This window comes from Grus americana, chromosome 8 (assembly GCF_028858705.1).
Source record: "Grus americana isolate bGruAme1 chromosome 8, bGruAme1.mat, whole genome shotgun sequence".
Taxonomy (NCBI): Eukaryota; Metazoa; Chordata; class Aves; order Gruiformes; family Gruidae; genus Grus; species Grus americana.
This window is the reverse complement of record NC_072859.1, coordinates 3,442,048-3,469,661: the sequence shown is the minus strand read 5'-3', so window position 1 is coordinate 3,469,661 and position 27,614 is coordinate 3,442,048. Positions and strand designations below refer to the sequence as shown.

Sequence of the window (27,614 nt, the reverse complement as noted above, 5' to 3'; positions counted from 1 at the left end):
TTTGGAGCGTAAGCAATAACTGTTTCAGAGCAGCTGAGGGATTCTCTGAACTGTCGTGCGGCATTTCTGCAGTGAGTGAAGTGAGCTGGATTTCCAAGGGCGGCTTATGAAGTGCGTTTTTCTCTTTGCCGCATCAGTCTGGGATTAGAGTCATAAGCACGAGCACGTCGTTAAACAGAGTGTCGTCCTTCCCTTTGCAGTGCATGGTGGATTTTCCGATTGGCTCGAATGGCGAGCTTGCAGCGTAACGTGCGGTCAAGGTGTTCAGGAGCGAGTCCGTCAGTGCAACAACCCTCTTCCAGCGAACGGCGGGCGGAGGTGCGAGGGGCCCCATGCAGACGTACGCAGCTGCCACAACAAGCCGTGTCCAGGTATTTCTTTAACGAACCGATACTTTTAATGCGCCTTGCGTTCAGGGCCCTAACAGCGAACCGTTATTGCCGCGGATCGTCATGAAAAATTAATTTTTCTAAGAAGTTGGAATTCATTTTGATTTTTGTGGAATGGAAGAGGAAATTTCAATCCATACCGCAAAAATATTTTTTAATTCAAACTGTGGGGTTTTCTGTTTCTTAGTGGATGGCAACTGGTCGGAGTGGGGGCTATGGGAAGAGTGTTCGAAGAGCTGCGGACGAGGTAACAGGACCAGAACCAGAACGTGCAGTAACCCACCGACTCAGCACGGCGGGAAGCCCTGTGATGGCAGCGCTGTGGATTCAGTCATGTGTAATATTAGGCCTTGCCCAGGTAAGAAACGATTGGGTTAGAATTAGTTGCGTAAGGGGCTTTCTGTATAGGTTATTATTTATTTTTTTTCCTCCAAACCTGATTTCTCTCAGCTCGTTTCAGATTATTATATTATAAAAGAATTAAAACTGAATTTTTTTTATTTTGAAATTACTTGTAAAGTATTGGAAACAGAAGTCACAAAAGTAAAGTGCGAGGAAAATTTTCAGCAATTTCTCTCTCTTCTCCTCCCCAACTGTTAAGTTTGTATTTTGATGCTTCTCAGTGTTTGTTTCCCATGTTCTCACAGAGGAAAACTCACTACTCTAAATCTATTGTGCAAAACCAATTAAAATGAAAAACCCCCCCACCTATTAAACAGCCATGTAAAACATAACAGTTAATAATTTAAGGTGTTATCAGTATGTTTTCCTCTGTTTTTTTAAGAATGTTCAGATTGCCTTCCTGTGTCAGTAGTACTTCCCACGTCTGCCAGGTTGTGTTTTATTCACAACCCTTCCCCACTGGCACGTTTCCTCCTCTACAATTTTTATTATATTGATTTTTCCGTCTTTTCCCCGGCTCCGCTGCCACCGCGATGCCAAATGTCCATCCGTTGGCCTGAGATTCGTTTCCCTAGATCTTGGCAATCAGTTATGGCTCCTGCGCACTGGCAGCCGCTGGAGCTCTGTGCCAGCTCCTAGCGAGCGCGTCCCTTCCCTGCTGGGACCTTCGGCCGAGCGCGGGACAGACGGAGGCAGGTAACCTGGGGAAACACCACGTTTGATGGAGTGTTCGGTTCCAAGGCTGTAGTGAGGCGAAGTATTCAGAAAACAAAAAAGGAAAGAATTGATCTCGCTTTTGGAAACTGTTGGTCCGTTTCAGCTGTTGCTCACGGCGAAGGTTTTTTCCAAGGGCTTGTTCAGGCTGTTGCATTTATTGTGATTAAACAACGTAGCTCTTTTGCCTTAGGCTGTGGAGCTGTCGCCTCAAGTTAAAGCAGCTGTGTAGTTTGAACGGTTTTATGGCTGTGCTGCCTTTGCAGTTGATGGTGAGTGGAGCTCTTGGCTGCCGTGGGGTCCCTGCAGCGAGACTTGCGGGAAAGGAACTCAGACGCGGCTGAGGCTCTGCAATAACCCTCCTCCTTCCCACGACGGGTCTTACTGCCAGGGGTCTGATGCACAGATGCAGGTTTGCAACAAGAGACGCTGCCCAGGTAAGATGCATCAGACACAGAGGGAACAATGACAAACTTGTCGTTTCCGTTCCAAATTCTGCTGAATTTATATCGAAAGCTTTCCAGTTCTAGAATTGTAGCCCCTGAAAAAATTCCATTCAAGCCTTTTATTTTCACTGCCCCCTGTCACTTTAGCATCCTCTGTAGCCCTAAGGTATGGGATTTCTTCTCCCATCTTTGTCCCTCTTCCGTTACCCTGCCACTGTGCAAAAGCAGCATTTTAAATGCTTGGCAGTTAAGTTACAGGTTTCCTAAACGTTTCTTTTTTTTTTTTTTTAAATTTTCCAAGGTTCTGTTATTCATTTATCCTTCCACATTTCAGTGAGTCCTTCATGACTGGATAGGAAAACTCACATTTCTGAAATACGACCTCTGTATTTGGCTGGGTGCAGGGGTAACGTAGGGAAATTTTGTGAAGTGGAATGGGCAGCGGTTCAGAGTAGATCCTTTGGGCTTCGGGCTCCGTTTTGCACATGCCGGATCCTCAGCTGAGTCCCCACTGTAACTATCAAACTGGTAGAGGAGAGAACTGACCTTGTATTAGTCGAGCAACTGAGGGCTCGATGTCGCACGTTTATCCGGCTCGATGTGCTGCTGCTGAGGCTGCTGTTGCTTACAGCCAGGTTGTGACTGATCGGCCTCTTCTCAGCCACCAACTCAAGTGCTCGCACGGACGTACCCATAACAGTTTGTGTCACCACGTCTCGGGAGGGCAAAGACCCTGCTACGCCACTGCTTAGACCTGGCTCGTGTGAGATAATTGAGTAATAACCTGAGGTAGCACTGATTTACATTGTTATTTCTAACATCAGAGACGTAACTGTACCGTGCTGTGCCTTTCTCACCAGTGGACGGGAAGTGGGCCACGTGGAGCAGCTGGAGCGCCTGCACCGTGTCCTGCGGAGGAGGCAGCAGGCAGAGAACACGCCACTGCTCAGACCCAGCCCCACAGTTTGGGGGTCACAAATGTGAAGGAAACGACATACAAATTGATTTTTGCAACAGCGATCCTTGTCCGAGTAAGTGCTGTGGGTTAGGATGCTTGTCCGCTGCCTGGGTTTGTACGTACGTGGGAGGAGAAGGAAGCCCTCCACAAATCGCACACTCCCACAAAAATTAGGAGGTCTGAACACAGGGAAGTGACACGAGCTGCCTGGCAAGAGCGAAAGCGTCTCTTCATCAGTCAGTGTGACTGGGACATTTTAAACATTACCTATTAGGAGCACAAACCAGTAGCAGCTGGTGCATAAGGTCCTGCCGGACTGTCAGAGGTCGTGCACCTCTCTAAAGTTACAACTGCCCAGTCAGAAAGTACTGCAAAGTGGATCTCTGTATCTCACAGTGCAGCGTAGTGACTCACTTGGTTGATAATATGTTGTAGAATCATAGGATGGTTTGAGTTGGAAAGGACCTCACAGCCCATCCAGTCCCACCCCCTGCCATGGGCAGGGACACCCTCCACCAGCCCAGGTTGCCCAAAGCCCCATCCAACCTGGCCTTGAACACTGCCAGGGAGCCAGGGGCAGCCACAGCTTCTCTGGGCAACCTGTGCCAGGGCCTCAGCACCCTCACAGGGAAGAATTTCTGCCTCACATCCCATCTCCATCTCCCCTCCTGCAGCTTCAGGCCATTCCCCTTGTCCTGTCACTCCCTGCCCTTGTCACCAGTCCCTCTCCAGCTTTCCTGGAGCCCCTTCAGGGACTGGAAAGCCACAATTAGATCTCCCCAGAGCCTTCTCTTCTCCAGGCTGAACAATCCCAACTCTCTCCGCCTGTCCTCATAGCAGAGGTGCTCCAGCCCTCTGAGCATCTTTGTGGCCTCCTCTGGACTCTCTCCAACAGCTCCATGTCCTTCTTGTCCTGGGGACCCCAGAGCTGGACGCAGTACTGCAGGTGGGGTCTCACCAGAGCAGAGTAGAGGGGCAGGATCACCTCCCTCAACCTGCTGGTCACGCCTCTCTTGATGCAGCCCAGGACAGGGTTGGCTTTCTGGGCTGCAAGCGCACACTGCTGGCTCACGTAGAGCTTCTCATCAACTAATACCCTCAAGTCCTTCTCCTCAGGGCTGCTTTCAATCCATTCCCCATCCAGCCCGTAGCTGTGCTTGGGATTGCGCTGACCCACGTGCAGGACCTTGCCCTTGGCCTTGTTGAACTCCATGCGGTTCGCACGGGCCCACCTCTCCAGCCTGTCCAGGTCCCTCTGGATGGCATCCCTTTCCTCCAGCATGGCGACCCACCACACAGCTTGGTGCCATCAGCAAACTTGCTGAGGGTGCACTCGATCCCGCTGTCCATATCGCCGACAAAGACGTTAAACAGTGCCAGTCCCAGTACCGACCCCTGAGGAACGGCACTCATCACTGGTCTCCACTTGGACATTGAGCCGTTGACCACAACTCTTTGAGTGCGACCATCCAGCCAATTCCTTATCCACCGAGTGTCCATCCATCGAATCCATGTCTCTCCAATTTAGAGACAAGGATGTCGTGTGGGACAGTGTCAAATGCCTTGCACAAGCCCAGGTAGATGATGTCAGCTGTCCTTCCCTTATCCACCAACGCTGTAATCCTGTCATAGGCGGCCACCAAATTGGTCAGGCACAATTTGCCCTTAGTGAAGCCATGTTGCCTGTCACCAATCACCTCCTTATTCCCCATGTGCCTGAGCACAGTTTCCAGGAGGATCTGCTCCATGATCTTGCTGGGCACAGAGGTGAGACTCACTGGCCTGCAGTTCCCCAGGTCTTCCCTGTTTCCCTCTTTAAAAATGGGGGTTCTGTTTCCCCTTTTCCAGTCAGGGGGAACTTGACTGTACTGCCAGGACTTCTCCCATATGATGGAGAGTGTCCTCCATACTTTACTTTACTATGACTGGCGACATTCTGGAGTTGGTTAATATACTCTGAGAAATTGCTGAATGCTGAACAACATAACTTTGATCTTCAATCATTTGGGGATGATTTTTTTATTGTTATTTGGGGAAAATAAATTTAAAAGTTACTCTCCAATAGGAATATTTTCCTAGCTTGTCTGTCTGGTTTTAAGTATATGTTATCAAGGGCAAGAGAGCTAAAATCTGTATTCCTTTTACAGTTCATGGGAACTGGGGCCCATGGAGTAGCTGGGGAACTTGCAGTCGAACGTGCAACGGAGGCCAGGTGAGGCGATACCGGACCTGTGACAATCCTCGCCCTGCCAGCGGTGGAAGGGCATGTGCAGGGGCTGACATGCAGATCCAGAGATGCAGCACTGAGCTGTGCCCCGGTGAGTGCCCACGCTAACAGAGAAATTAAATGCAGCTTTCCCTGGAAGAATTCAGGGTATATACAATATCTGTTAAATGACTGTCGCTGTGATTTCCCATTGCCCGCGTTAGATTTTCCCAAAATGAGGTGGAATAATTCAAAACAGGAAATAGCATATGAAAATCTCTCCTACACCTAGGAGTTCTACGTAAGTTTTTACAGTAAATACAGTTTAAGAGGCTCCCAGTGAACTGTCAGAATGTATTCCAGGAGCAGGGAACGCACTCATGCTCAGCTCACATGGTTTGAATCAAATGACAATCAGAGCAGTTAATTGATTTATTGACGATACATAACTAAGGGGCAATCAGAGAACATAGACATTCAGGATCAATATCAGCAATACGGCCGATAAACCACAATGCCAGACTTACTAAACACCTACAATTTTCTAAACACCCTTCTATAACTCATCCCAGAAAGGGATTACTATTAAATTATTATTAATTCTGATACAATAACAAAAGATTACTGTTAAATCCCTGCTCTATGCACACCCCTTCATGCCCCCTCCTCCTGCGGGAGATGCAGGAGCTCCAGCCTGAGGTGTCCACTCCTGACACCCTGCTGACCTACCTGCTGGTGCCAAAGCCGCGATGAGGCCACATCTGCACTGATGAGGGCACAGCACGAAGCCCAGTTTGACTGTTGCCTCTTTACCCTCCTCTTGGGTGTCTCCCCCCGCAGTCACAAATTTTCATGCTACTTTTGTACTTTTCACTTCCCTCGTATACTGTTATTTCGGCGAATGGTCGTCTTAAGCGAACTTTGCTTTGGTACTTTCCTCTCATCATTGCCAGTTTTGGGCAAATGTCGTATCAGATCGGGCATTTCCAGGCGCTGTGATCACACAGTGTACGGTCATGTTCCTGTTGTGTCGTCCACTGTTATCGAGGCCACGATACCACGAGGAGGCCGTGCACACGTGTACTTCAAGCCGACTCTAGTTGACCTCTTGGGAGTGTTTGGTTAGATAGAAAACGTGCTCTTTTTCTGAAAGATCTATGGCTTGTTTGGTTTCCATCAATTTTATACCTGTGCAATCTCAGGTATTTTCTCTGTAGGAGTAAAAGCCCCCAGGCTGTAGACAGCTGGGTTGTCTTTCTAGAGATAGCTACCAAAAACTACGGCAGGAGGGTCTGAAGATGGACAGCTGTTCTTTACGACCTGGTTTGTGATACATGCGACGATGCTTTTCAGTTTTGAAATGAGTTTCTGTGGAGCCCGACGCTTTCCGGGAACAGATTTGGAGACTGGCAGGAGGTACCTCCGCAGAACCTCCCAGAGAGCGGCTGGCAGAAGTCAGGCAGCAGTTGGCCGTACGTCTCTTCTCCCCAAGGAGCGATGTGTAGGCAGCTGCCCCCAGCCAGCCTGAGCTCGCTGCCTGCGCGGCGGACCTCTCTGTATGCTGCCGGGGAGGACTTGCGCAATGGTGCTGAGGGACACGTGTGGTTTACACTGTACAAAGCTTCCCTGGTCAGCCGTGAAGTGGTACCTCTTCAATGCCACAGAGGGAAGAACTTGACCCTTGCTAAATCTCCAACATTATACTGGAAATGTCCCCCAGAGGAGCCTCCGTGTCTCCAGTACAGCTGATACACAAACAACATTTCAAAGGTGTTTGTTTCTGAGGGGAGAAGTGTTCGTGCCTGCCCATTAAGGTCTCTTTGTCATCCTTTTAGCTATTTTTTTCCTCTGTCACATTGCTTCCATCAAGACGGGACAACACAAAAGCGTCACTGATGCAGCCTGAAACATTCTGAAATGAAAACTGGCTTTCTGCATTCTTTCTTTCTTCAGTGGATGGAAACTGGGGGCAGTGGCAAACATGGAGCCAATGCTCTGCTTCCTGTGGAGGGGGAGAGCAGACCCGAACACGCCTCTGCAGCAGCCCAGCCCCGTTAAATCGAGGACGTCCTTGTGCTGGAGACTCCTCCCAAATAGCCAGGTGTAACACCCAAGCGTGTCCTGGTGAGTTCGTTCGCAGCCTGCACGCAGCGACAATACGGTGAAAGCCTGTGCCCCTCCTAATTTCACTGGTGCTCTCCTGTGTCTTGGCCAGTTGACCGAGAAATTTAATTTTTGAGGCTTAAATCTCCCCTGCGACTTCAGCTGGATGAGTTTTTTGCTAACCTGTTACACAGCACTAGAGCGTGCTGCTGAGCAGTTGTTGCTCTTCCGAGGGGAGGGCGTAAGGTGGCTCCCCTGTTACTGTGCGCGTAGCTCGGACCGCGTCTGACCGCCATCCTGTCACTTGCAGGTGGAGAGCTTTACCCTTGCAAATAATGTAGCAATATATGCAGAAATAGCCTTACTGCTTGCAATTCTGGACAATATTTCTGATTTTTCTCTCCCTTAAAATATCGGACAGCAGAGTTTTCACATGGGGCTTTTTCTTCACCTTCCTCCCTCCCCTCCCCTGCACAGGCGGGCCTTCGCGTGCCAAAGGCAGCATCATTGGAAATATTAACGATCGTGAATTTGGAGTCGCTTTCCTGAATGCCACAGTAACAGACAGCCGTGACTCTGAAGCCAGAGTAATACAAGCAAAGATTACAAACGTCCCTCGGAGCCTCGGTGAGCTTTTTATTGCTTTTTATCGCTTTTTTTTCCCTTGAGCCAGGCTGAATTCTGTGCAATGTCAGTTTTTACCACTGCATTTCAGTAAGTGTCACTGAAGAAACGGATCTAAACTTTTCATAGAGAGAGGAAAAGGAAATCTTCAACATTTACTTCTAGTATGTTAATATTTGTAAAATGATTCCTCTGAATACACCAATACATATTTTTTTTCTGGTTTAAATCTTAAGGGTTACATTAGTTTTAGGTTTTCATATTCAACTCCTACTGATGTGGGTCGCATGAACTTGGGGGAAAAAGCTCTCAAATGTTATTCCGCATTTCAGGTCCAGCGATGAGAAAGCTCGTTTCTATACTCAGCCCGGTTTATTGGACAACTGCAAAAGAAATTGGAGAAGCAGTGAATGGGTTTACGCTCACTGATGCCGTCTTCAAGAGAGAAACTCAAGTGGAGTTTGCAACTGGTTAGTTGCCTGTGATACACCACCTCCTCCTGTTCCAATAAGCCTGAGAGAGACTGCATTTCTTAAAAACTAGCACCTAACTCTTGCTGAATTTTTAGTCTTGTGCTTATGCCAGTATTTTCTTAATGACTACAGCTTTCCGAGGCTTAAATACGGCTTTTAGAGCTGTAATTTGAAACTCGTAACGTTTACATTATAGGCACAATATGCCTTGTAAAAATATGAGTATAAAATAACCGGCCAAGGGATCTCAATTCAGATACTGTGTGGCTAACGAGAGTCTCTGGTTAGGATGGTTCCTAAATCCACGTGCTCTTAAAATTCATAGGTGAGATTCTGCGAATGACCCATATTGCCCGGGGCTTGGATTCAGATGGAGCCTTGCTGCTGGATGTTGTTGTGAGCGGCCACGTGCTGCAGCTCCAGGCAGTAGCTGATGTTTGCGTGAAGGTAACGCTGCTCGAGATACCGCCCTCTTCTCCCAGGGATCCGTACTTCCTCTCAACTAGATGAAAGCGGTAGACACGAAGTCCGGAAAACTGTTTTACTGTATATAACGTTGTGCCCAGTTTAATTGACGGATGTTGAGATTGCCTTTGAAAACAAGAAGATGTTGTCAGGAGGGTAGTATTGGTCACTCAAGAGCGTTAGCTGTAGAAGGCAGCATTGAAAAGTGTCTTGGGGGCTCGTTGGCGCAGGCGGGCACGTCGGGTTGCTTTCAGCAGAGCTGTAGAGGTGCATCTTGAGCCTGTCTGACCTTTGAGCTTCCCTGCGGATGACACCAGCTCTTTTACGCCACGGCACCTTGCAGAAATGTCTGAATGTTACTGATGACTTGTTTGCAGCTACAATTCTACAGAGTCTGGCGGGGAAACATTCCTGTGGCTGATGAGATTGCAAAGACGGGATTGACAGATTGGGAATCAGATTACATCACAGGGTATTTTAGGTGTTCCCATCATGGACGCTGTCAGGATGCTGTTAACGATGCACTCCTTTCTCTGCTGCACATCAAAACTTTGTCTTGTGGAGATATCCATTGTGGCAAACAGTCCTATTATGCAGTTCATCTCAAATATTTTACAGAATTTGATTTTTTCAAAGATTGATGCTTCTCTGTGAACTTTTTCAGAGCTGATTAGAGAGGGCAGTTTGCATGACACTATGGTAAAAGGTTAGAATCTCGCTACTGACTTGCTCTGCCTGTTGCTTCTAGGAGATACTCTCTCCTTCTCCTAGTAAGATAGCTTCTATCACTGACCCTGTACTCCTGACAGAAAGACGGAGTTCGAAGGAACTGGCTTTCTATCTTTTTGAAAAACATTTTGCTTACCATAATACGTGGTATTAAAGGTTTGATTTAAAACCAGGTGCTCGATAATTAGTTTTACCGTGAAAGAAAGAATGCTCTTTAGAGTTGTTTTTACAAAGGTGGTAATTAGTTAGTGGTAGGTAACCAGTGAAAATGTTTATTAATCCCACAGTACAGTAAACATACATGAAGTTCTTGATATTTGGATACACCGCAACATGTAGCGTGTCTAATATTTCTACCTTTTTTCAGTGGCAGAATTTTTCTCTGCTGGTTGTTTATTTAGCACATGTTGTCAGCGTCTGCCTTAGAATACAAAAAAAAAAAAAAAGCCAGATACCTCAAAAGATTGTTATTGAACAACAAGATCATTTTCAGGTTGTTTTGAATGCTCTGCTGTGGCCCCCAGCATCAGGATCCTCAGTACCATCAGGATCCGCAGTACAGTTTTGTATTTAAAGAAATACACCTGATGCTGTTAAGAGACAGTTAAAATAAGAGCAAAAAAGGTGCGTGTTGTGTGAAACGCGGTTTGTTCAGGGGTTAAGGAAAAAACCTTTCTCGGAATACATCTCATAGCACTTTGAAATAGGAAGAGCGCCGTGGCGGTGGCTGTAGGCAGTGGCTGACGCCTGAACCTTGCCGTTTCAGGATTACACAGAAGACTATATTCAAACCGGTCCTGGGCAACTGTACGCCCAGTCCACTCGTCTCTTCACTCTGGATGGAGTTAGTGTTCCCTATACGTGGAACCACACCATCACCTATGATTACACCAAAGGGAAAATGCCTTTCTTGGTGGAAACACTCCATGCTTCCTCCATTACAACAGAGTACAACCCGCTGGAAGAAACTGTAGCTTTTCGAATCCACGCTTCCATTGCGAAAGGTATTGTTCTAATCTTTCACGAAAATAACGCAATGGAAGAATAATACCATGTTTTCCTAGAATTCATTACCTGTATTCTCAAAAGCTGGTTATGGCCTTGAAGGACAAAATGCTGTGAAACTTGGGTAACTTTATAGTAGATCCTGGGACCTACGTGTCTTGTTACTATACCCATAGACTAATACGTAAAAGCTGTTGTAGTTTGCACTTTTCACCCGCAGTTCTCATCGATGATGGCCGTCTGCATTTGCTGACACTGCTAAAAGCAGCACCAGTAGCTTCAGAGAGCCAACCTAAAATAGTTCTCTATTTCCTTGCATGTACCTTTCATTCTCTAAAATTAATTTACTGTGTGGAGTCAAGTGTTGGTGGGTTTTTTGGGTTTGTTTGGTTTTGCATAGGTATTAAGAAAAAGGATTGTATATTTTCTTCTCACAGCAGAACCCATATAAATCCAAGTCAGGTAGCACTAAGGTGGAAGAACACTCAAAATTCTGCACTAAAATGGGTAAAATGTCCTAAGTCATTCCTCAGATCCAACTTCTGTGGAATTACTTGGCACATACAGAAAATATGATGCTGAGCTGCAGCTTGAAAACTTTACTGGCACTTTCCGGATGTATTTTTTTCGGCCGGATACGAATGGTGCACAGTTTTGCAGCGCTGCGTAGACACGGGCTTGTGTGCGGTCTGTAAATCTGGTGAGTCCTACCTCAGAGGCGGCGAGGTAGTAGCTGTTGCGCTGTGTCCGAGCGTTACGAACTGCTGGCTTTCATTATCCTTTTACCTAAGTGATGCCTTAAGGAATAGGACATATATTTGTGGAAGCGGGTTTTCCTTTGAGAGGGCATAATTGGTTAGCAGAATGTCCCGTTACCTTTTATAGACTATTTGGGCTTTTTTCACACAGTAGAGCTTAACATCTTCTGTCCAGTGAAATAACTCAGGTTTGAAAGTAAATGAAACAGTGGGATTGCCTATCTCAGGCTTTCTTTTCAACATCATCATTCTAAACGAAGTAAAATAATGATTTTTCCCGTTTGCCAGACTATGAACACATTGTGCAATTTGGAAGCCAAATAAGATTTTTTTCTTTCCATTTTCAGAAGAGGTCGGATACGAGGAAGTCTCCAGATCGAGTTATGCCTATGCATATATCTGGCCAAGCCTTTACTGAACTTGCATTTATTTCCTCCAACAATTAATATACTGCTTTTTTTTAAAATTTCATATTTATTGAACCAATGTTCATATGGTCTTTGAGCAGCCTCTACCAGAGTTTTCCGTTACAGTTCATAGTACGCACTTGTTCTCTTCTACAGTGACTCCCCACAATCTACGACATGGTGATTTCTTTAGTTTGGGTTTATTTCCCTCCTTTTACATGAAACTCAATGGTCTTTGGATTTTTACAACGAGCACTTTATGGAGGAGCTTTGCAGGATGTATTAGGCTGGGACGCAACGTGCAGTCACTCTGAGGGAAACCCCCCCAACCTGCTCAATGACTTTCAAACCAGCAAAACCCGCGTACTACTGACTTTTAGTGCCCAAGTAGAAAAACCACTCAAGTCTGGATTTCTTCTCTCCTAGTGTCCAAGTATAATAAATCTTTTATAAATAGCTGGGCTGCAATTCTTTACCTTAAAGGTGTTTTTAAAAGTAATAAAATGGCCATATTTTCATCCACAAGTAACATGTGCTTTCTTTACCGTACAGGAGATCGTAGCAATCAGTGTCCTGTTGGGTTTGGTTTGGATTCAACTGGGCCTTACTGTTCAGGTAAGGATGTGACTTCAAATAGCGTGTAACCACAGACTCGTAGACTGGTTTGGGTTGGAAGGGACCTCACAGCCCATCCAGTCCCACCCCCTGCCATGGGCAGGGACACCCTCCACTAGACCACGTTGCCCAAAGCCCCATCCAACCTGGCCTTGAACACTGCCAGGGAGCCAGGGGCAGCCACAGCTTCTCTGGGCAACCTGGGCCAGGGCCTCAGCACCCTCACAGGGAAGAATTTCTTCTCAATATCTAATCTAAATCTGCCCTTTTTCAGTTTAAAACCATTACCCCTTGTCTTGGCCCTTCATCAGGCCCCTACAGGCCCTGGCAGCAAGTCCCTCTCCATCTCTCTTACAAGCCCTCTTTATATACTGGAAGGTGCTCTAAGGCCTCCCTGGAGCCTTCTCTTCTCCAGGCTCAGCCACCCCAACTCTCTCAGCCTCTCTCTGTGGCAGGGGTGGACCAACCTCTGACCATTTCCATGGCTTCCTCTGGACCTGCTCTAAGAGGTCTGTGTCTGTCCTGTGCTGGCATCCCAGAGCTGGACGCAGTATTCAACCACCTCAATCTACATCACCTTTCTCTGGAGTTTCAAAGCATCCAGTACATACTTTGAAAAGTGTAAGTTGCCATTAATACAAGGGTGTGGATCCAAAGGCAGATGAAGACTTCACTTCTGTACTCATCAGGATATAAGTAGTGCCCAGAGCTCTTCATCAGTACCTCAGATATGATTTGGGGACGTTGAGCCACAGTATCTGCTGAGCCTGCAAAGCAACAAAGCACGCACTTACGTGATTTGTGTGGAGGGACGGACGAGTGTTGGCAACCTAGACAACAGCCCCCAAGCTCCTGCTTGGGAGATGGAGGTGAAGAGGAGGTTATCAGCATTTTAGCTGTCTCCTCTAGATCACAGGTTCACAGATTGGTACGGGTTGGAAGGGACCTCTGGAGATCATCTAGTCCAGCCCCCTGCTAGAACAGGATCACCCAGAGCAGGTTGCACAGGATGGCGTCCAGGCGTGTTTGAATCTCTCCAGAGAAGGAGACTCCCCAACCTCTCTGGGCAGCCTGTCCCAGGGCTCGGTCACCCTCAGAGAAGTTTTTCCTCATGTTCAGATGCAACTTCCTGTGTTCCAGTTTGTGCCCGTTGCCCCTTGTCCTGTCACTGGGCACCACTGAGAAGAGTCTGGCCCCTTCCTCTTGACATCCGCCCTTCAGATATTTGTAAGATGATTGAGTCACATTTGTTTTAGGGAACAATTGTCTGATACACCTCTGTGGACTTACTTCGTTGCCCCTTGAAAGCTTATAAATTAAGGAAATTAAACAAGAAACAAACATTACACAATCCAAAAGGTTTAAAACCAGGAAAACTGAAAATAAGGTCACTAAAACAATTTTCCACTTGCAATATTGTCTGTAAAACAATATGAGTTCTAAAGCTTTAATATGGAAAACGTAGTAATGTGTGCACGTGTATCTAGGCAGTCTTAAGGCTGACACTGAAATCCGTCTGTTCGGTTGTGAAGAGATTCTCTGGAAAAGATTGCAGCAAACATCGATTACTGCGGTTGTGACCCAGTCCTGCAGAGCTAACGCAAGAATCCAGCGAGCTGTGTTAGCGGGGGTTTGGTAACCGTAAAAACAAGAGCGGAGAATGCACCGCTGAACTGTTTCTGTGAAGCTGCTCCATGGCTAGATCTAGTTTTGCCCTGTGGGCTCCACCAGACATAGACCTCTTACGAAGGGCGGGCTTGGTATAGTGTCTCGTGAAGTCTTGTGACGTCTCACTGCTTTTTCAACCGTTTCCTTGTTCCAGATGAAGATGAATGTGCCGTGCGAAATCCGTGTTCCCATACCTGCCATAACGCCATGGGATCTTACTACTGCTCCTGTCCGAAGGGCCTCACCATCTCTGCGGATGGTAGAACGTGTCAGGGTAAGGGAAGTGTTGCTGGGGACAGGCTGGATACAAATAGCCCTGTGGCACCTTCATCACTAGGGAAATGGGCTGGTCGGGCTGGGCCGTTTTGTCACTTTAAGAATATAATTTATTGGTGCTATTCCGATTATTTTATATCTGAAGATAGTTGCAATCGAGTATTTCATAGTTGATCCTACTCAAGACGCTACTTAATCTGTGTTTCATTCTGACACCGTGAGGTTTACAGCTTGTTTTTAATTATAGATATTGATGAGTGTGCATTAGGCGGACACACCTGCCGTGCTGGCCAGGACTGTGAAAACATCATCGGCTCGTACCGCTGCGTCGTTAGGTGTGGGAATGGCTTTAGGAGAACAGCTGATGGATTCAGCTGCCAAGGTAGGGAGAGGTCTCTGGTTTTTGGTATTTGCTTTTAAACTGAAAATCCTGTCTTTCATCCAACTCGGAGTAACTTTTTCAAAGAGATATCTCCAGCTAAGGTGTCTGTAAATTTTCATTATCGAAGTTGGGGCTTTGGGGAGTTTGGTGGTTTTGTGGGTGAGTTTTGGTTTGTTGGGGGTTTTTGTTTTTTTTTTTAAACCCTTTGCTTTTTCCACCTTTAGAAATAAATTTAAAATCCTATCAGAGAATAACCTAACATTCTTGCTTTTGTGTCCCATGTGCGTTGTCTTTTACAAAGAAGTGAGAGAAGTAAAAGCTTCCGAACATACCTCAGTAGTGTAATAACTAGAGCTCAAAGCAGAGTCCAGAATGTTGACTCAACCAAAACACTGGTCAGGTAAATGACGACAAGGCGATTCACAGCTATGGTATCATGGATTTGTATTGTTCAACAGATGTTAACGAGTGTCAAGAGTCCAACTCCTGTCATCAGCGTTGCTTCAATACCATAGGAAGTTTCCACTGTGGTTGTGATCCAGGATACCAGCTGAAGGGCAGAAAATGCGTGGGTACGGATGAAGTTTTGAATGTTCGTTCCCTCTTTCCAACAGAGTTCAACATTTATTCGTTGCTGTATTTGTTACCTGAAACCCTTATGAATGAAAATCCTACTGGGGATGCTGTACTTAGTATGTGTTTCTGAATTTGTTTGTAAAGCAGTACTCAAATCCAGAGGAAATGGGGCTGACTGATGAATGCGCATAAAACGCGTTCGGACGCGTGTACCCCGTATCGTTACAGCTGCATCATTCTGCTCTTTAGGAACTGAGCATAAGGCAGCGAGTTCATGTCCATTCTTGCCTCTTTTTTTTTTCTTTTTTTTTTTTTTAAATTAGATGTAAATGAGTGCAGGCAGAATGTATGCAGGCCTGATCAGCTTTGCAAAAACACCCGTGGTGGCTATAAGTGCATTGATCTGTGTCCCAGTGGAATGACCAAAGCGGAGAATGGAACTTGTATTGGTGAGTACAAGTGTTAATGTACTGTATGATGATGGTAAACGCAGCGACAGTGATGAATTTTTTTTTTTTTAATCAAATAATCTTGGCTATAATCCAGCTCCAGTTATTAAGATCTGCACGTATTAAGGTACCAGGTTTTTTTCGTTTACAGGAACATAGGTATTTAACTTCTTTGTAATTGGTACTAAAAGAATAGATGTATCCTTGTTACTTCTAGTTTTCCGTTGCTTTTAAGAAAGAACGGTAGGGTTTTCCTCAGCATTTCTTCTGCATTGTCACCTTGAATTCTAGAAATTGTTCATTGACGGAAATGTTTTCGCCCCATGTGTGAATGCTTTCTTAAGGAGTTTGTCTCGGGAGCTCTGAATCGAGATCATAGATCCTTGCGCTTATTGTGGCTGCTTTTAAACATAGCCGATGTCGCATGCGCCGTCAGATCTTCTGGTTTTGTCTGGTGGGATATGACAGGAAGATGGATTATGGCTCTTTGGAGAGCAGCTGATCAGTGAAAAGTTCTGAAAATGAATGGTAAAAATGCAGCATGGTTGAAAAATTTATCTGTGTATCTACTTAAAATCTGCTTTCGGATCGGGAAGTACAGATTGTGATTGGTAAACTGTTAGAGTAACGCCTAATCACGGCACTGGGTCAGAAAAGTGTACGTTCAGAGGCCAGATCTCTCTAGAGGCCAAATTCACGTGTGGTTTAACTGCATTCCTTACACGTTTAGAAGTTTAAAGCTGTAAGAACGTTCAAGAAGACTCTGACTACTTCCTCTTGCCTCATCGCTTGCAGACATTGACGAATGCCGGGACGGAATCCACCAGTGCCGCTATAACCAGCTTTGTGAGAACACACGCGGAAGTTACCGCTGCGTGTGCCCACGAGGATATCGGTCACAGGGAGTTGGAAGGCCTTGCGTGGGTAAGCTGTCCAAACGCATCACTGTCGCGTATTTTCTGCTGCTGCTTTTGGCCGGGCTTTCTGCTGTAACAAAACCAACGACGCTATCCCAGGTGAAGACTATGCTATGTAGAGGAGTTTGCTCTCAAGTTTAAAATGACCCATCTAAAACAAAGCGTCCCATTCAAAATCATTCAAAACGGAGATTGTTAGAGATCCATACTTTGCAAACAAATTGTACCAGAGCACTGGTGGAGGGGTGTGCCAGGCTACCACGCCGCAAGAAGCTTCATTTCTAAAAATCAGGCCAGACTTGTTAGTTGATGGGCAGTGAAACGTGCCCGGCTCTACACTGGGCTGCGCTGATTCACACCTGAAGGCAGCCAAGCAGGGAGCGACGTGGATTCCCCTGAAGGAGAACACCCAAAGGAAGTGTGTTGCCAGAGGCCCCGTACACCCAGAAGTCGCCTCTGCAGGTGAACGGCACGCACCCGCTGAGCCACGCGGGGAAGGGCGTTCCTCGTCTGGGCAGAGCGGGGGAAGCCGGCGCGCGTTTATCGCGTCCGGTGCGGGTGGCTCGCGGCAGGGGAGGAGGATTCCTGTCAGGAATGCTGCCCGTGTGGTAACTCCCCTCTGCTAGCTGCGTCAAACCTTTTGGCGTTCGCACCTGCAGAGCTTTCTCCCACGCAGGCAGGCGCAGCACCTGAAGGGCGCTCTCCTGGCTCCAACACGGCTAGCAGAGAGTTTAACGTAAGGGGACAGTGCCGGTGCGTGAAACGCTTCCCCTGGCATTTCACAGACCTCAGGATGGCATTTGGATCGTTTAGACTCACCCTTTTTGTATTTACGTAGAATGTTTAGAACATAATAGCTGATCCATCCTGATAATAATGATTTATGAATGGTGGTGTATGACACAAGTGAACCTGGTTTCGGTTGCTCTCATGTGTCGTATCAGAGAAGCATTCCTCCATGCTGACTTCTTCCAGATTAGCTTTTGGAGTGAGAAATAGCTGCTTTGGAGAACAGGAGGGGGGGCTGTTCTTTTTAAATGGCCTACGATTTTGGACTACCAAAAGCCAGGAGTGTTTGGTTATTTTTTTAATTATTTTTTTTTTTAAGAGATTAAATTGCAGTAAGAAACTGTTTGGCTGTAGACCAAGACATTACTTCCACCAGCTGCCTCTCTACTGAAATAAAATCAATCCCAGACTCCTTAACATATATTAAACCCATTTAAATTTCTGACAGTAATAAGCTAGATAAAGTCTAGGACTACAGATTTGCACAAAACACTAGCAGCTGCCCTAAAGCTGTCTTCTGACCAAGGACCACTGAAAGCTCCCCCTTAAAATAAAGTATAACCTTTACGCACCTTTGAAATTTTACCTGCTTAAAAAAATATGTGTAAATATAGATGCATCAAAGATACTAGTTCACGTGTTAAAAAAAAATCCATTTTTTATTGTTAATGTTTCCAGTGAGCACAGGGAAGAGTCAGAAAGTAAGTAGGACCCCAGACTGAAACAGAAGAATCAAACTTTGCTCCTACCTGTGCTCCTCTTACCCCGCGCAATGTCCTTTGTGTCATAATTCCCTGTTAAATGGGGATAAGATGCTCGTTGGTCGTCACAACGCCCACAGGGATCCGCGTGCCCAATTAACTAAATTAGAGTATTTCTGTGACCTGGGTCGGATGCCAACATGCCCTGTCATAGGTGGGAGGGCATTATCAAGAGCTGGTATAAAGCAGTTTTGCACGTAACACGTGCAAGGCTATCTGGAATTTAAAATCAAATATTATTCCTCAAATTAAAGAAAGCCTGAGAATTCAGCTCTTTTAGTTTCAACTCATTTCATCTCAGTCTTGCAAATATTTAATATTCATGGTGTGTAATCGAAGGGACGTTGCCCAGTGGCGACTCAGGCGACTCAGGGAGTCAGCCACCGCTTTTCACAGGGTATAAACGCAAGTGCCTTCCCGCGTGCCATTTTAATTGTATTGCACGGGCTGCTCCTACAAAAGAAATTGCTTGATTTTTCGCCTATTTTCTTAAATTATTTCCATGATAGTCTTCTACTGCTTATCCACAACTTGTTCCAAGGACATTGGTTGTTGTAAGGATGTTAGTGCACATACCTATTGTCTGTTTGATGCAGGTAAAGTATGTTAATCTCAGGAATTAGAAAATAATTGAGTGCTAAGGAAATAATGAGTTCCAGTATTCTTTTAGATGTATACGAGTAATACGCTTTTCATCTGGTGCACGTAATGAAGGAATATAAACTTAAAAGTTGTGTTAGTTGTTGCTGTATTAAAAATGGAGTTTTCTTGTTTATAACACCTGCCGATATTACCCTAACGATATTTCAACTAATGTGTAAAGTTTCAGTTATGTGTTTGCAAAATAATTTGAAAAATACTGCAGTCATTGCCCCTGAGTTTCCAACTCTCAAAATTATTGATACCCCCCAAAAATTCTTTAAAACTTTAAAATATGTAAAGTATTAAACAGTTACTAAAAATGCAATCTGTTTTTCTATTATGTTTCTAAATAGTATTACTTTTTAAATACCATTCTCATACATGGCTTACCTGAGAGGGATACAAACTATGCTCAAAATACTACGCTCAGGGAGGACCAAAATTAAATTATAATAATACTAGCTTAATGGCATTCTTACCATAATAATTAAATATACACTTTCCACTAATATAATTGCACCCTTATTGAGTCACCATTAAAATCATCTTTAAATTTTAGTAAAACAAGCTTTGTACTGTAAGACAATTATCGATCTGGTGTTGGGACTCTCAATATCAGGTTATTTCTGGTCATTCTGGAGTTGCACATTCCCATTCGGAATTAGCAGGGTTTTGTCTTTTTCTAGTAAAGAACGAACCTAAGTTTGCAAAGGAATACGCGTACGTCCAATTTTCCGCTGGGCATGGAGCAACTCGATGAAAACTCCAGAAAATTTCTTTCTGGTGCTGTCAGAGCGTGGGGGAAGGTCTGTCCCTGCGGGACGCAGGAGCGCTCACCTGTATTTTGAGTGAAGGACACTCACCGTGTGATCCCCTTAAACCTTCTACCACACCGTGAACGCTCCCCACTCTGTTTTAAGGACGGATATTTACTGCTAGGGTTGGTCAAATTACTTTGGATTAGTATTTAAAGGGAAACTGAACTTAAAAGCATTCCGTAGGAAAAGACAAATAATTCTACTTGAACAAAAGTGAATTAGTATTTACCGTTAAGTCTCCAACCTTTCATAGCTGGAATGGCCGATAGCAACGTGAGAGGTTGGAACGCAGCCCACCTCCTTCCCCTGCAGCCCTGTGACGCGGCCTCCGGACCTGCTTTTTCCCCTGACGCAGAGTACAATAACCGTATGGGTTGTTATTATTACGATCGGGAGCTTCGGAGCTTCCCTCGGTGCCGTTTCGAATGAATTTCCGACGCCGTACTCCTGCAGAATGCTCTGCGTTACGCAGCCTCCTTTAAAAACGGGCCCGCCAGCTTCTCCCGCTCATCTGCGGAGCACTTAAGGGAAAAAAAATAAAAAATCCTGAAGTAGCAGTGAGCAGCTTAGGCCGAAACGATCGATGAACGTCGTGGGCCCTGAGGGCCACTGGCTTCTCAGAGCGCATCTTTCCCGGTAACCAGCAGGAACCGGAGCCGGCAGCTCTCGGGCTGTCACACAGCCCTGCTGCTGCAAGAGCCGGGGAACAGGCTCGACCCCCCCGCCCCATGTTACAGTCAGCCCCGACCTTTGGTGGCATCGGGGCGGACCTGCCGCAGAGTTCTTGTCCTGCGTCAGCACGGTCTTAGGTCACAGGTAGCCTCAGGGGAAGCATAAAGGTAAATTCCTGCACAGGACAGAGTAACCTGCCTACTTGGCGACGTGGTCTCTCTATTTTACTGCCTTCGGTATCTCACTTTTATGTCTTCAGCTTGTTCCACAGACTGAGATAAGTATGTATGTCTGTATATACACATAGTTACGTGTTGTTTGTTTGTTTTTTCTCCTTTCCACATGGTTTGTTGCTCTGGATCATGTCACATGAGCAGACATTAATGAATGTGACCAAGTGCCTAAACCCTGTGCTTTTCAGTGCACCAACACCCCCGGCAGCTTCACCTGTATCTGTCCACCTGGACAACAGTTATTAGGTGATGGGAAATCTTGCGCTGGATTGGAGAGATTGCCAAATTCTGGTGCCTATTACAATAGGTATAACTATGCTCAATTCTCCCCTGTGAGAGACAACTATCAACCTCAACAATATTACAGGCACTCCTCAAATCTCTACAGCTCCTTCTCGGAGTATAGAAACAGCAGAATACCTTTCTCCAGGACTAGAAGGAACATTAGAGAAACTTGTCCTGAAGGCTATGAGGCAAGAAATGACAGATGTGTAGGTAAATGTCAGTCATATCTATGCAATTCTCTTGTTTTGGTCCTTATTGTTAGGTTACTGTTGATGGTTTGTGGTGCTGTGGGGTTTTTCATATTACCCTGATAAATATTCCAAGAGTTCTGCATGTTCTTGTCTCCTGAGCACGTTGCGGCAAAAATGTTTTCCAACCTTCATCTTTTGTAACCTCGTGTTTAAATCATGCTGCTTGTTGTGTGTTTGCAAGTTCTTTCCCTCTGTTACTCTCTTTCTCCTGATGACGGCAGCTCACCTTCGCGAATTTTCTCACACTTCAAAACACACCAGTAGGCCCAGTCTGGTCCTGGGGATGTTGCTTATGTCAGACTCCCCCCGATCGTAGTAATAATTTGGCGAAAAAAGGTTTGGAATAACGATTTTAGAATCGAGCACGCCGGGGCCGGGGCCAGCACTGCTATGGCATGGTTAGTCAGCAGCTTTTCGGTCCTGCGTAGCTGTGGTACGGAGCAGTGGGACTCACTGAGCGCAGAGAGACTGATTACAAGGATTACAGAGCTGGGGGGCTGTCGAGTGGTGACAGTGACGGCACTGCCGCCTCTTCCTCTGATGAGGAGAGCAGCCATGGTACCTGGCAAGCTCTGCCCCAGTTTGTTGCGGGTTTGGTTTTTGCTTTTTGAAGAGGCGCAAAGCCTCAGAGCACCCTCTAAGAGGAAGAGGAAACAAAGGTGTTGGGCACCTCTAGCTATCAAGCATTTAAGCTCACCTCATCCTTACTCCGTGAGCTGTTCGGACGTTTTTCAGTGAAATGCTGCTATTTTCACAAGTACTGAAAATTTAATTCAGCTCCTCGGGAAAGTCAAAAGGCGGAGCGGCCTGTACTGTTCATGGGCTGATTTGGGCGAAGTGTGAAGAAACTAAGACATTAAAAAAGAAAAAAAAACCCAAACAACCACAACCCCCCCAACAAACTAGTGCTCAAAAGCTAGAAATGTCAGGTTGTTCTCACGTGCCGGACCCTCTGTAACCGCTGGAACACGGGCGCTCACGCAGTCTGGGCTTTACTAGAGCTTGTCCCAGCGCATTTAAGATGGCAGCGTGCGTGGGTTCGCGCTCTGCCTCACCCTAGCGTACACGCCGACGACACCGCGTAGGAGCCATAACGTACTTCAGGATAGAGACAGGGATCTACAGCGAGATTATAGCAACCAGAATTATTGGTACAATTACATGGCAATATATTATCTTAGAAAATAGGAATATACTTTTATGAATAAAAGTTATAGATACTGAGACATCGAACCGTGGATTTACCTTCTACAGACATTTCAGCAGCTGTGGGTATAGCAGTTTAATGGAAAGACCGAGGAACGCAGCTACTGCTGCTGAAAGGGTTAAGCTAAAATCTGTGATCTTCACCCCGGCTTCCAGTTTGAATTAGCTAATACTCGTCTACTTCTGTGTCATTGGAATAAGCATCTCATTCTAAAAAATACTGTTTCATATGAAAAATACACCCAAATGATGCTTTTTTTTTTTTTTAAAGAAACTTCTTTCAATAGACAGCCGTCAGGACCTGATAACAACATACTGTACGTTGCTACTGTCACACCTGTTTCTCTTCTGCGTTTGCATTTTTATCTAATGCAACCCCTGTAAATCGGCCGAAGCGAGGGGAAGCAAAGACATTCCTTCCACTGTTTAATCATGCAAGTCTTAACTCTTGCACGGGACTAACTTGAGTAGGATCTCTATTGCTTTCCTGAATTAGGCAGATGTTTCAAAAGAAATTATAATTATATATGATCTGTGTCTAAATCACACTAGTCTGCATTGAAAATTTCACATAAAGTGGTCTGGTATTTCTACATTTGAGAGGGAGATTTTAAAAAAAAAAAAAAAAGCTAAGAGCCTTTACTGATAGTCTTCCCAGATACTGAGCTTAATTCATCCCCATGGCACGGGGAAGATCAGCTTGGAAGGGAAACCGCTTTGCCTGAGGAGGGATTAACTGTAAGAACAACTCCCCCAGTGTCACAGCTTCCTCTGGCGAGATAGAACTCCTCCGGGCGTTTCCGAAGCGTATTGCTTAGAACCCCGCTCTCGGGCAGCTCAGCTTGCCTTTGGGGCGAGACCCCGTTTGTGTAGCCTTGTCGGTGTATGCAGACGGCACGTCCTTTCCTCCCAGCGCTCTGTATCGGGCCTCTTCGCCTAGAATACACATTTGGCTGCTATCAACAGACGTGAGGATCCCCTCAAAGCTGACTCTAATTCTTAAAAAGTTGTAAGGAATGGCACAGGGAAGGTGTGAAAGGACTTGCTAGCTTTAGACATTCGACCCCATCAGAAAACAAGATCCAGACATCTTCCACCACCTCTGTCCTTACGCTTGTACATAAATAGGACAAAAAATACTTCGGTTCAATACCAGGTTCAAATGATCCTGATGCGTACGGGTTCGTGTTTCTTTCCGCAGACATCGATGAATGTGAGACCAGAGACACCTGCCAGCATGAGTGCAGGAACACCCTGGGAAGTTACCAGTGCGCTTGTCCCTCTGGGTATCGCCTGACGCCCAATGGCAAAACCTGTCAAGGTACGGTGATCCCTTTGAGTCTTCAGAAATATCTTTGTAAATAAATAAGACACAAATCATGCTCAATACATGTATAAGCCACCTCTTTGAATTTGCTATAGGAGATTCGGCATTCAAAATTTCAAGTTTCAGAAGTTTTCGTATTTCGTATTTTAACGCTGCGTATACGAAGCGCCAGCAAATTGGACAATTGCAGCTTCTTGTTCTCTGAGGTTTCCTCGTGTGCCCTTACGCTGCACGTTTAACCCCAGGCATGTAGGGAGCAGCCCTAGGGTCACACCCAATATAATCCTTAACCCGCTGCTGTCAAAGAAAGGTGCTGTCAGATTTACTGATCCTCAAAACAAAACCCCCCAAAACCTTGAACTAATTAGTCCCTGTTGACGAGACAGCTACAGTTTATGTTGGATCGTGGCTGTAGGGCAGCTCCTGCGCGATACGCCATGCTGCCCAGTAATCAAATGCCAACAATAATAAATGCACCTTACTGGAACTCGGCGCTCCAGCGGCTCAAGCAGCGAGGCCGGATTCTGAAGGATTTTGCCGGGCTGCTCGGCCTTTTCTGGCCCTGCTAGTTTTTAACTGTTAAATTCATCTAAGTACCAGCAGCTGATAATTGGCGTGTTTTTTATGTTCAGATATTGACGAGTGCCTGGAACAGAACATTAACTGTGGATCAAATCAGATGTGTTTCAACATGAGAGGAAGCTACCAGTGCATAGACACACCTTGTCCACCAAACTACCAGCGAGAGCCGCTCTCTGGGTACGTTTTATTTCCAGCTCCTTCCAGGCCTTGTTTCCCCCACCCCAAGCTCGGATCCTTAACCTGCATTCGTTAAAGAAGGAATTTTAAGTTTGAGTCACGCCAGTAAAGCTCATGCTGGCAAAAGGTAAAGCGTTGTCATTTCTCGAGCAGCAGTGCTCCACGTTTCCCCCGCAGCAGAACTGCAGAGCAGCGGCTGCAGGCGAGCTGGCTGCCCGCCCCTCCGTATCCGTGCAGCATTTCGCCGTTAGTTCAAAAGGAAATAGCCCCAGAAGGTTCCTTTACTGCAGGAACCCCGGCAGGCAGCGCGCTGCGGTACTGCCTGCTGATTCAGCGTCATTCCTTTGTCACCGAGAGGCGAAGGCAGCCCCACAAGTCTTCTGACTGACTTCTCGGGAGGCCTGACTTACCATCAGGTCCAAAGCTTTTACGTATTCTTTTAGTCGTGAAAACAATGCTACAGTATGTTTTGTTATTTTTAAGTTTCTCTATTTCCCTGTTCTGGAAAAAAAACATAATAATTCCTTTTAATCTTTTAATATACTGAAGGAAATAGCTTGCTTCATAGGCAGAAGCCATCTTTTGTGACCAAAGTGAACTGGAATGACCCTTCAGTTGAGATGGATAAAGTTCTTTGACCTCTGTTAGCACTGACACGCAGAGCTGGCAAAGATCTCCTTTGGATTAATAGAAGTAAAATTTCCTCTGCCCTTCCTCGTTCCCAATTCTTTATTTTATGATCTAACACACAGACACCACAAATGGAGCTGCCCGCTATGTTTTAAACCACCCTTTTCAACTCTTATGTTTAAGAGCAAGGTCCCTAAAACATATACCGTTGACTTCAACGACAGATGTTGTGTCCAATATCTTTACGTTACCTCTCGGTGCTTTCTGAGATGATCCTGTTTGAGGGAGAATGAGAAATTAAAATTACCTATTTGTTAATTGTTAAGGATTAAAAAAAATTCCTTATTTTATAAATCCAGATTCTAAATTTTATAACTGCAATAAAATTCTGCAACTTTAAAGAAACAATGGATGAAGAGTGCTATAGAGGTGTTTTAATCTGCATAGTGCCACAGGGTAAACAGGGGAAGAATTTCTCCTTTAAGCCCAGTTGCAGTACTGGGGATATCACGCCTTCTCCCTGGGCTAAAGCGCTCTGCTTATTCCTAGGTTCTGTCTCAAAAACTGCCCCGCCAACGACTTGGACTGTGACCTGAGTACCTACGCCTTGGAATACAAACTCCTTTCCCTCCCCTTCGGCATAGCGGCCGGTCAGGATTTAATCCGGCTGGTTGCCTATACTCACGATCAAGTCGTGCACCCAAGGACAACTTTCTCGATGGCAGACGAGGACCCAGCAATCCCATTTGCCCTGCGAGACGAGAACTTGAAAGGAGTTGTGTTCACCACCCGGCCGCTGCGAGAGCCAAAGACTTACCGCATGGGGGTCAGGGCCTTATCCTACAGTGTCGACGGAAACATTGAGTATCGGACAACGTTCATTGTCTATATAGCTGTGTCAGCCTATCCCTATTAAGCACCCGAACTACCTGACAGTAATCACAGTATTTTAACCGCATTCGTAAACGCCGGTGGGTATTACCGCTTCCAGACTGACTCTACCGCCTGCCAAACCATTGTGAACCATGTAACTTGAAAATGGTGCTGTGCTCTTTTGTTTTTCCCTCCTTCCCCGAGGCTGCCTGTCCAGTCCCGTTGCTCCAATTCAAGAGGAAAAGCCACGGCTTTGAGGACCTGTTACCACTTGCTTTATTTATTACACTGGAGTAGTCATTTTCCACAGTTTGTTCTGAAAACCAGCAGAAAAATCAAAGCATGAGCTGAAGTATGTGGTCAAAGCAGTAAGCAAGGAGCAGCCTCTGTTGAAAGCAACTAAAGAAAAGCCTTCCCAGAAGAAAAAAACCCCCATAATTTCAAGTGGTCTACATATTTTAAAGGTCGCTAAGTGTTTTACAATTTTTATATCTATTAGATTTTTTTCTTATCAAATACCTGATAGAATTAGGGCTGTACTATACTGTCATGTGCTCAAAAAAACCACAAATACCACTGTACCTAATGGCTGCAAATGCTGAAACAAATGATATTAAAGCTTGTTTTCAGCTACAGAATCTACAGTAGAATTTGGAACTGGTACCTTTGATTTCCATGCAAGTTTAGGGATGTCACTATTTTTTGGAAGAAAAAACCAACATGGCTACTTCTACTTTATACAGCAGGTATTTTATAACTTTTTTTTTTCTTTTTTTACTCTGACATTCTGGTATAGCCATTTATTTAGCTCAAAACCATATCCATTTCAGTACTCCCAACTCAGTTAAAGTGGTTTGGGTTTTTTGCAAATGGAACATTTTTCTCCAAAGATGATGTAAGTTTGGTTCAATAATGTCAATACACTGTACACAAGTAATTTTGCCAAGATGTATTCTATTTTTATGAAAGTGTATATATGTTTTTTCCTATATGTATTTTCTATGCAGTATCTCAAGAGTGTTTTACAGTTAAGTTTGCATAAAAGGGCAATGTCAATACATTGAAAATAATCAAAATAAAGGTTCCCATTGCCTTTGAGGTTGCGGCGAGTTTTATCATTGAAAAACATTCTTTCCCATGCTTAACGCCTTGGGTGCCAGCGGAGAAGGCAGAAGGCAGCACGCCCGGCAAGCCGGGGAGCAGCGTGCACAGATGCAGCCACGTTTCCCGTTCATTGCACTGCTGGCTTCCCCACATCCTTCTGTTTTTCAAAAAAACTCAAGGAAACCGGTGCGCTTACCGTAAAACCTCTTATTTTATCCAGAGCCTACCGGCTAGGAGACATCTCATTTCCTCAGAGGAAATGGATTTTGCTAAGAGTTAATTTTTTGTTGTGTATAAAGGCAGTGTTTGTTCATAAATATACTCAGCTCATTGCCAAACATGAAATACGTCACTGTAATTCCAATGCTTATAAAAAAAAAAAACCAGAAAAATAAATCACTGAAGGGCACCAAGATTGGAGCCCACTGGCAATTACCACTGTTCACCGTAAAGGTTTTGCGGTTTTCAGTCGACGCAGCCCCTGCAGTGGAGAACTGCACAGGGGCTGAACTGGAGACTTCTGGGTTCTGTGTCGCATGATTGGCATGCAGGAACGGACCAAGAATAACTCATTATTGCACTCATTTCAATTAAAGTACATTTTTAGTGACAGGGCAAATTGTTCCACGATGGAATTTTGACTCTATAATTCACTATTATTACCCATCCCTAGTGAAAGCCCCACCGGTTTTCCCCTGACTT

General features: G+C 45.4%; 1 protein-coding gene across 4 annotated transcripts in view; it reads left to right on the top strand.

The window, feature by feature from the left end:
• The window catches only part of HMCN1 (hemicentin 1), a 204,855-nt gene extending 177,949 nt beyond the window's left edge, over nt 1-26,906 (top strand). For 3 of the 4 annotated variants that reach the window (XM_054833523.1, XM_054833524.1, XM_054833522.1), the window contains 20 exons: nt 201-371; nt 577-747; nt 1,772-1,942; nt 2,812-2,982; nt 5,057-5,227; nt 7,069-7,239; nt 7,696-7,845; nt 8,175-8,312; nt 8,641-8,762; nt 10,276-10,513; nt 12,232-12,294; nt 14,117-14,236; nt 14,486-14,620; nt 15,079-15,192; nt 15,520-15,645; nt 16,441-16,569; nt 20,622-20,972; nt 23,421-23,540; nt 24,179-24,305; nt 25,485-26,906. In XM_054833523.1, coding sequence (XP_054689498.1) covers nt 201-371; nt 577-747; nt 1,772-1,942; nt 2,812-2,982; nt 5,057-5,227; nt 7,069-7,239; nt 7,696-7,845; nt 8,175-8,312; nt 8,641-8,762; nt 10,276-10,513; nt 12,232-12,294; nt 14,117-14,236; nt 14,486-14,620; nt 15,079-15,192; nt 15,520-15,645; nt 16,441-16,569; nt 20,622-20,972; nt 23,421-23,540; nt 24,179-24,305; nt 25,485-25,851 — 3,326 coding nt within the window. In that variant the 3' untranslated portion in view covers nt 25,852-26,906. The remainder of the gene's footprint in view (nt 1-200; nt 372-576; nt 748-1,771; nt 1,943-2,811; nt 2,983-5,056; nt 5,228-7,068; nt 7,240-7,695; nt 7,846-8,174; nt 8,313-8,640; nt 8,763-10,275; nt 10,514-12,231; nt 12,295-14,116; nt 14,237-14,485; nt 14,621-15,078; nt 15,193-15,519; nt 15,646-16,440; nt 16,570-20,621; nt 20,973-23,420; nt 23,541-24,178; nt 24,306-25,484) is intronic. The other variant, XM_054833525.1, reaches the window with a different exon arrangement.
• Nucleotides 26,907-27,614: the final 708 nt, after the last annotated feature.